This window comes from Cucurbita moschata, unplaced genomic scaffold, assembly GCF_002738365.1.
Source record: "Cucurbita moschata cultivar Rifu unplaced genomic scaffold, Cmos_1.0 Cmo_Scf00073, whole genome shotgun sequence".
In the NCBI taxonomy this organism is placed as follows: domain Eukaryota; kingdom Viridiplantae; phylum Streptophyta; class Magnoliopsida; order Cucurbitales; family Cucurbitaceae; genus Cucurbita; species Cucurbita moschata.
In genome coordinates this window covers 502,989-512,568 of record NW_019268589.1, presented here as the reverse complement: position 1 = coordinate 512,568, position 9,580 = coordinate 502,989, and the positions used below count along the sequence as shown (strand labels likewise).

Genomic DNA, 9,580 nt, shown 5'->3' with positions numbered 1-9,580 from the left:
AAGTTTTTAAGAATCCTAGAAGGGCCTATAACTTTGTAAGTCCAGCATTGTTGGTCTTTATTAGATAGTTAGGTCGTGCGCTAAGGGTGTATCGAAGGGAATAGGAGGTGGAGACTCCAGTGATTCAGTCACATTGCCATTGAACTTGTTAAGCTTTCTTAGTTATTTTTACCGTGGAAGTCTACTCGATTCTAAAGGCTGCCTATGCAGTTTAAATCTCATCTCACGTTTTCAAGACGCTCGAGATCAAATAGTCATCATGACTCTAGCCACCCTAGTTCTAGTTGTGTGCAGATAAACATGCTTAATAGGGAGAACACACAATCAATTACTTAGAGTTAAACACACGATAACATGCATTCTTATAAGCTCAACAAGGAGATAACATCCATTAATCGCCCGAAGTATCAATCATAATATCTCATCCTTCATTCTAGCACAACGGAAAACATTAAAATTGGTATGCATCATAAGAACTCATCTTAAGGGCATTTCGTAACATTTTCATTCAAAAATGCCCTTATGAGGTCCTAAACATGCATATTCTATCCACCTAAGGTAAGATAAGAAAAGTTTGAGTGACTACTTACATGGATGATGTGTGGCTTCCCAAGCTTGCTTTTCAGCGTGTTAAGAGCTCCAACACAACCAACTCCGAACTTATCTTTGACACTCGTGTCGCCTCATTCTTTCTAACCATACTTATGTCTCAGCTTGGCTTTAATACACACAGTTAGTGTGTTGGATTATGCACCGTTATGACCTCCACATGTATGATTGTGACATGTTGTGACCCTCACCTATGCAAATGAAATAGTTTTAGTTTATTTCAAATATATAGCAAAATTTATTTTGAAGTGAGAGTGGTTGGGAAGAAGGCAAAAAGTGGTTAAATTTCTTTTGGATTTATCCTCCCTAAATTGATAGCACTTAGGTGGACCAAACTCAACTCTTAACCCTCGCCTTCTAGAATCCACAACACAACAAACACAAACTACATGCCTCCTTTTTCTTACTTTCCATTTTCCTCTAATAAAATAATAATTAAAAAATATATATTTTGCGGTTTTTTTTTTTTTTAAAAAAAAAGCATTTTGGTTGGAAATGGAATCAGAGTCTAAGGTTTTGGTGGGGCCCACTAGATATTTTATTTATTTATTTATTTATTGTACCATACCATTTCATTCCACCTGTCTTCTTTATTCTTTCCAGTCCTTTGACTCCTCTTATTTATATATATTTCTCTTCATCTTTTAAATTTACAATACCACCCCATCCCCCCGCTTCCCTCCCATCTCCGATTGAAATGGAGGGGTGAGATTGCAATTAAAATTAAAAAAAGGACCAAAACAGCAAAAGTAGAAAAGTATAGAGGGTGGGCCCACAATAATAAAAATGATTAAGAACCACTCAATCCATCTCACCAACCCGGTCAACCACTGCCCGCTGCCCGAGAATAAGAACGTTAAAGAAAGAAGCCCCGAGTCAATTGGCTCCCTTCAATAAATAATTTTAATTTATAATTTATTTTCTCTCTCTTCACCAACTCCCTTAGGTTGGAGATATATATTTCTCTCTCCTCCCACCACTCCCACCCTTCAATCATTCCCATTCTCAATCACTGCGTTTGGAGCTCTCTCTTTCAATGGGAAGATCTCCTTGTTGTGAGAAACAACACACCAACAAGGGTGCATGGACCAAAGAAGAAGACCAACGCCTTATCAACTATATCAAACTCCATGGCGAGGGCGGTTGGAGATCTCTCCCGAACGCTGCAGGTCCGTGAAAGATTCGAATATCTCGACTTTTAGTCACTCTATCATTTCTCATCGTTTCTGATTGAACTAACAATAGGGTTGCTTCGGTGTGGAAAGAGCTGCCGGTTGAGATGGATCAATTATCTACGTCCCGATCTCAAGAGAGGGAACTTCACTACGGAGGAAAACGAACTCATCGTCAATCTTCATAGCCTGCTCGGTAACAAGTAAGTGTCAAATCACGAGGTCTTATGTCTAAAAGTTAGTTAAGGTTCTGAGATTACTGGTTCTAAAGTATATTTAGTCCTAAATTATAGTTTACCATATATATCATATTTGATTCTTTATTATAGACTGAGTGGTTTATCGTATATATCAATCTCCATGGTCTGCACGGTAACAAGTAAGTGTCAAATCACGAGGTCTTATGTCTAAAAGTTAGTTAAGGTTCTAAGATTACTGATTCTAAAGTATATTTAGTTCTGAATTATAGTTTATCACATATATCATATTTGACTCTTTATTATAGGCTGAGTGGTTTACCATACATATCAATCTCCATGCCCCGGTAACAAGTGTCAAATCACGAGGTATTATGCCTAAAAGTTAGTTAAGCTTATGAGATTGTCGTCAATTATAGTATACCATATATATCATATTTGACCATAGACGGAATAGTTTACCATATATATCATATTTGACGCAAATATCCAGTATGATTGAGGATATGTTGTATTCTATTACTGTTTAACCTAGAGAGTTTTTATTATACACAAATATCTTGTATCGGTTCTTAGCAAAGATTCTGACTAGTGATTTGACGGGATGATTATAATGACTATCAGGTGGTCTCTAATTGCGGCGAAACTACCTGGGAGGACGGATAACGAAATAAAAAACTATTGGAATACGCACATCAAACGAAAGCTTTATAGCCAAGGGATCGACCCGCGAACCCATCGTCCATTGATCAATAAAGGAAGTACTTGTTTGACGAGGGAGGTGGAAGATTCAAACAGCAACAGCAGCGGTAGCTGTTTGACGACGGAGGTGGAAGAAAACCCTGAGCTGAATCTCAATCTAGAGCTCTCCATTGGCCTTCATCCCCATAAACCAACCACCAAAAGCCCCGGCGGCGGTGGCGGCGGTTCCTGTTTTAGTCCAATTTTAAGCACCACTGACAGAGTTAGAAACGGAAACTTCCTCCTCCAACCCCATCTCTTTACATGTTACACATCGTCCACTTAATATTTTATATAAATTGTTGTCTCACATTTTCATTTCTCAGATTTTTGTAATATATATGCTTATTATATGGTTTATTAGAGGTATAATATATGATCCATATATAAAATCTTTATCATGTGATTAATCCAATTCAAGCATAGCTCAACCGATAGAAATATTTAATTATCATTTTAAAAGCAAACCGTTCCATTATCACAATTTTGCCCGAGTTCTTGTCTAAACTTAAAATTAAAAAAAAAAAATTTAAATTCGTGGAAAATAATGATTCAGTTGTTTAGACCATTTATTCAATTTTTATGTATTGCGAGCTAAATCAGAGTATATTTTTATAAGTGTGAGATACCACAGTTGAATATTCTTTATAAATATGTGAAAACCTTTCCCTAGTAGACGTACACATGAGGCTGACGGCGATATGTATCACGCCAAAGCGAATAATATCTACATCGATGAGTTTGGGCTGTTACAAATAGTATCAAATGCAGACACTAGGCAGTGTGCCAATGAGGACGATGAGTTCCAAGGAGGTAGATTGTGAGATTTCATATCGGTTAGAGAGAGGAATGAAACATTTCTGATAAGTGTGTAGAAATTTCTCTTTAGTAGATACGTTTTAAAACCGTGAGACTAACAACGATACGTATCAGGCCAAAGCGGGTAATATCTACAGCGGTGAGTTTGGGCTACTACAAATAGTATCAAATGCAAACATTAGGCAGTGTGCCAACGAGAATGATGAGCTCCAAGGAAGTGGATTATGAGATCCCATATCAACTGGAGAGGGGAACAAAACATTTCTTATAAGGGTGTGAAAACCTCTCCTTAGTAGACGCACTTTAAAACCGTGAGGCTGACAACGATATGTATCAGGCCAAAGTGAATAATATCTACATCGGTGAGTTTGGGCTGCTACAAATAGTATCAAATGCAGACATTAGGCAGTGTGTCAACGAGGACGATGAGCTCCAAAGAGGTGGATTGTGAGATCCCATATCGGTTGGAGAGGGGAACGAAACATTTCTTATAAGGGTGTGAAAACCTCTCTCTAATACACACATTTTAAAACCGTGAGGCTGACAATACGTAACGAGCCAAAACGGATAATATCTGTTAGTGGTGGATTAAATCCATGAGTTAATCCAAGTTATAAAGTTTTCATTTATTTGAATCAAACCAAACTTCGACCGACAGATATTGATATCTTCCCTCGAACGAATTTGGTCGATAATGGGATATAACTATGAGGTATAAATGGTTGTTTCCATTAGAAAATATTGGTCCAATTATGATTGATATTAATGAGGATGATATCAGCAAAGGAAAAGGCATATCTTGCTACCCCCATCAAGATTTTAGGCCCCAAGATAGTGTCACCTATAGTAAGTTTCAACCACACAATTCATTAAATATTAATGGAATTGAAGTTTGAAAAGACATAACCAATATATTTGAAATCATTCAAAACAAAATTCAAATATGAAGCAAACCAATATTAAATGACATCAAAATGTTGACTTTCAAAATTGTGACATTTTGACCGAGACCATTCTAGATGGTTGAACAAAAGACGACGAGACATGAACATGTATATTAGATATATATTAAATAAAATATATTTTTTAAATTTGAATGAGATTTAAAATTTAAGTCACCCATGACTGGTGGAGCAACAGATGAACAAAAGATGACTTGGAGACTCGATCAAAAGTATTTATGATGAAGAACATGTCTGATGGACAGTTTGGTGAAGTAATCTGATCAAACAATTGATAGGCGAAAATTTGTTGATGATCGACTATTGCTATTAGCTATTGGAAATTAAGGGTGTACATGAGTTGGGCGGAATAAATTTTTGGAACTAACCCAAAAGTTCGAGTTGATTGGATTGATAATCCAATTAACGTGAAATAATTTCACAACACAACCGTCTATTTTTTAGTTAGCTTGGGTTGAGTTGTCGGACTATTCTGTAATTGGATGTGTATTTACTGTGTCGAGCATGGATCTACCACGATTTTCCTGAGTAGGTAATTGGATGTGTATTTACTATTCTAAACACGGCCTACACATGTGAGTATGGACCCACTAGTCGGTTTGCACACCTCCTGGGCCCCTTTCCTGGTCGAGGACACGATCTACACATGTGAGTATGGACCCATCAGTCGATCTGCACACCTCCTGAGCCCCTTTCCTAGTTAGGCTAGCATTCTCTGGTGTTGTTGCAGGAAACCGAGTAGGAATAGTGATCGTCACAACATTATGATAAAACATAATGATATTCCTTGTAATGTACGTATTCGTAGCATTATATGTATATATATATATATATATATATATATATAAAGGATACCCTCCGATGCATGAGCTTTAGGATATATTTCCTATAGAACACATTTGCTCGATTCTCTTAATACTCCTAATTCATAATCGATTGACCTTCTCTCTTGCATTTGAGTCTTTGCCAAAATTCTCGAGCTTTCCAGCAATGAAAGCTTATTAATCAAACTCGCCCATCCTCTTTCAATTTAAATTTCCAAATCAAGTTCCAGCTACGTGTCCTTTAGACCCTTTTTACTTAACCAGCTCACCTACGTAAACCACTTTCCTAAAGTCTGTTTTCTTCGATGGTTACCATCATTAAATCCAAAACTTTCTGGACCTTTATTCGACGAGGTCAACGAGCTCGACCAACTTTAATGAACCATCCTTACTCAAAAGCAATCCGAACAAGAGGATATGACCAACTTTATTACCATCCCTAGAATTGGACATATACAAAATGTTATTTTGTATGGTAATAACACCTACACCTACCGTGTGGGCCCATAATTAACTCTCATTAATGCCCATAACTCGACGGACAACTCAATTTTAACTTAATTCCAAGACTGTCCCCACCCAATTTCTAAATTTTTTAAAAACTAAATAACTCTTATTAAATAATAAATTGGGACGGATTGTTCGGGTCATTTAGTACCTAAAATATTTATTTATTTATTTTTAAATATATAATTGAGATTTTAAAATGTTACCCTCCAAATAGTTAAAAATTATTTTAAAAATTGTTCGAGAAAAATAACTAAAAATAATAATAATTATAAATATATGTATTTTTTTAAAAAAATTAACAACAAATTAGCGTTAAATAAGGTTCAAATTAATTTAGTTTTAAGGGAATTCATGAACCAACGTGTCATCGATGAATAAACACAGTCTAGACTGAATTTTTTAGAACATCTAATTATATATATATATATCATTTTTTTAATTTTAATTTTAGGATTTACAAAATTATGTTTTTTTTTTTACCTTTTTCCTAAATAAAAAATTGAATTCTTAATGAAATTTCAAAAACAAAAACAAGATTTAATTTTTTTTTTAACATATCCTAATAATTAAATAAAATAATGTTTATTAGCTTTATTTATTTATTTTTAAATTTGTGCTTGTTTTTATGCTATTTTTAAAAATAGAGAATTAAGCAAGAAAAAACTAAAAATAAAAAGCTTAATTAAAAAAGAAAATAGAAAATAATGAATAATTATGAAACAAAACCTAAATAATAATAATTAACAATAAAGATTCGCACCGCTACTTCTAGAGCACATGAAATTAAAGTCAAGATCTCGTTTAGAACTTACCGCAAACTTCGTTGGAAAAATCCCAAATCACCAATTGAGGAAGAACTGGTCAGAGACTCAAATTTCCACAAACCCTAAACCACAAATCAATTCATCTCTGTTCTTTCCATCCGATTTCCGTCTTCAGGTATGCTTCTTTTTCTGCTCCTCTTTCGTACTTTCATTCGATACTCTCGGATTTTTCAATTTCTTGTACTGATTCTTGTTATTTTTATTGTTTTCCAGTATTTGAATCGTTGATTCTCAATTTCCAGCTTCTGATTCTCGTCATTTTTGCGTGCAATGATCCCCCGCCCTGTTCTTCGTATCTCGGTTTCACTCAAATTTTAGGTTTCTTCGTTGGTGATGTCTTTCTTTACTTTTCATTTCCTGCTGCTGCCTCCAAATTGATATTTAGTTTGTCGATTAAGTGCGATTTGAGAGTTATGATGGAAAGAATTTGTCGATAGCTTTCTGTTTTTGTTTACAAAACGGTGGATTGATTGAGTTGCTTGTAAAAAGTAAAACTATTGTCACAGATTTACTGTTTATGAACAGCTATTTTAGTAGTTCTAAAGAGCTGTTTGGTGCGATTTCCAGATTTTTGAAGTTGTTTTTTTGCTCATTAATGAGATGTCTTTTAGTAAAACAGTTTGTCATGTGAACATTTTAAGGAAAATACTTTTGCTTAACATTTTTGAAAGATTGGAAGAAGTAATTATTTAGTGGTTAGAACATTAAAGTGACTTTAAAGTATCGTTATGATTCTTAAAATCATTTTGAAAAGCGTTTTGAATGAGTTAAGAACATTTGTTATTATTTCAAAATTCATATTAAACTCACTTAATATGAAAGATAAACAGTGTTTCTTGGCTTTTGAAAGATGATTTTCAACATTCTAAATACTTCTGATATACTTAGAAGTGTTTGAAATTCAAACCTTTAACCTCTTGGTCGAAGATTTATATTTTATGCTTGTTGAATTATGTTCATGTTGGCGAAGCCGCTTCTTCTAAGATTACTCAATTAGAACAAATGCTTGGTACTCTTAGACATTATTCTGAAGTCACTCTATCCAACTTCAAAAGATGAAAATACAGAATCTCTTAAATGAACAATCAGGATTGAGTTTGTTCTAAAAAGTCAGTCCCTTAGCCAGTCCTCAGGAGCTTAGTGCATCCTAGGGATCATTCACGCAAAAATGACATGAATTATAGGTCGGTTTAGCAAAGACATAATCATTTGAAGGGAACTAAGGCCAGCGGTCTTCTATTTCATGTATGCATTTCATACACAGGCAAAGAACGGTGGAACAAGGTATGCTCGAACTCTTATTCAAGTTAAATTTACTTCTGCATTTCATAAATAATGGAGTTCTTTCATTTTCCCCTTGCATGTTTTCCATATTTAGATTTCAACTTCTGTTTCTCCTTGGTTGGGAGCTTTCTGAAGATGTTTAGACAATAGGTTGAACGGATGGACGTTCATTAGGAACCGCCATTCATTTGTAATAATCTTCTATAAGTAGTTTGGGGAAGTTCGACTCTAATTAAACAAACTAAGGATGTTCGACATTCTAAAAGTAGTTTGCGTAACGGCTTTACTGGAACAGTATTTTGTTCTTAGGTTGTACATTTGTGTCATTGAGTTCTCAGAACATGTTTTCATTAAATTTTTGTTATTGAAAGCATAAAAAATAACTTTCAAGAAGCCCAAAAGATTTGGAAAATAGACCTTCGAGTTTTCGAAGTCATCGTGTAACACGATATTGATTGTTCAAATCTTCTAGCCAAAAGATTCACTGTCTAGTGTCTAGGGATATTGAACGGAATCCAGTTTGCTTGTACAGCCTGTTTGATCTGCTTGCTATTGAAGTTCTTTAAGGTTACTTCTGCACTGCATCTGTTTAGCTTGCAAACACATCAGTGTTTGAAAGATACCCTGTTTTTAATAAATGTATATGCTTTCACTTTGAGTAGCAAAATTGGGGTTTAGTTTTTCACGGTAACGGTTTATTATCCCTATGCTATTTTCTTTCATCGTATGATTAGCGTGACGAAGATGAATGTTTTTCTCAATGTTCTTGCGTGGTTTGAAATGCATTATAACTTTTTAGTTTACTTGTTTATCAGACCTGCATATTGATCCAGTCTTTTCAACCCCTTTCTTGATTTACAGGTAGTTTGGTTGGTGGTGGATGCGTGTTTTTGCTCATTGCCCCACCGAAATGATGAGACGAGAAAAGAGGTAAAGAGTCTCAACGTCGTTTTAACATGATATGATGAAAGTTTACTTAGTCGTTTCACCTTTTACTTAGTCGATTTAACATGATATGATGAAGTTCATTGTAAAAAAGAAATTGTATATTGTTCAAAACCGACTAAATCGACGTGAAACTATGTTGACTCTTTTTTAAAACACGTTGGGAACAAATAAAACTCTGCATGATAATAATCACGTGGTTTTGAAAATAAGCTTATGAATACAAGAAACTTATTCTCTCTTTTAGGGGTTTTCATTAAATAAAACAAAATTGGTGTTGCCTCCAATCATATTGAATGTGTGATTGGTCACCCGATTTTAGAAAGTTTCAGCTTGCCCAAACAAAAAATTTAGGTTCGGGAGTTGTTTGTATGGAAAGAACTGGCAATCCTACCCTACTTGAAAAAACAGAGAAAAAAAAGATAAGTCACCTTTTATCTGATATTATCCTATTTATTACATCACCGAAGTTAGGTGAGATGCCTTCACGTAGTTTTTACTTCGAGAAAATATTTTAATTTGTTTTATTTAACTTTATGTTATTTATTTTTTTATATTTAATGTGTAAACCTATGATCTCGTTATGAAATATTTTAAATGATTTTTTTTCATACCACCTTGATTTTAATAGGAACTAAGGTCACTACGGATGATATAAAAAACCTACCTTATTCTAATAGGAAACTAAGTTAC

General features: G+C 34.5%; 1 protein-coding gene across 1 annotated transcript; it reads left to right on the top strand.

The window, feature by feature from the left end:
* Positions 1–1,599: 1,599 nt before the first annotated feature.
* LOC111438355 (transcription factor MYB8-like) lies at positions 1,600–3,070 on the top strand. The gene is made up of 3 exons (XM_023076260.1): positions 1,600–1,778; positions 1,855–1,984; positions 2,603–3,070. The coding sequence occupies exons 1-3, from the start codon at positions 1,646–1,648 to the stop codon at positions 3,003–3,005; spliced, it is 666 nt and encodes a 221-aa protein (XP_022932028.1). The 5' UTR covers positions 1,600–1,645; the 3' UTR covers positions 3,006–3,070.
* The last annotated feature ends 6,510 nt before the right edge of the window (positions 3,071–9,580 follow it).

What these genes read in the sequence shown, in the direction of transcription:
- LOC111438355 (XM_023076260.1), top strand. Translation starts at nt 1,646, where the DNA reads ATGGGAAGATCTCCTTGTTGTGAGAAACAACACACCAACAAGGGTGCA. An exon ending in ATCTCTCCCGAACGCTGCAG is followed by an intron (nt 1,779 to 1,854) that starts GTCCGTGAAAGA and finishes AACTAACAATAG; the next exon opens with GGTTGCTTCGGTGTGGAAAG. An exon ending in CATAGCCTGCTCGGTAACAA is followed by an intron (nt 1,985 to 2,602) that starts GTAAGTGTCAAA and finishes AATGACTATCAG; the next exon opens with GTGGTCTCTAATTGCGGCGA.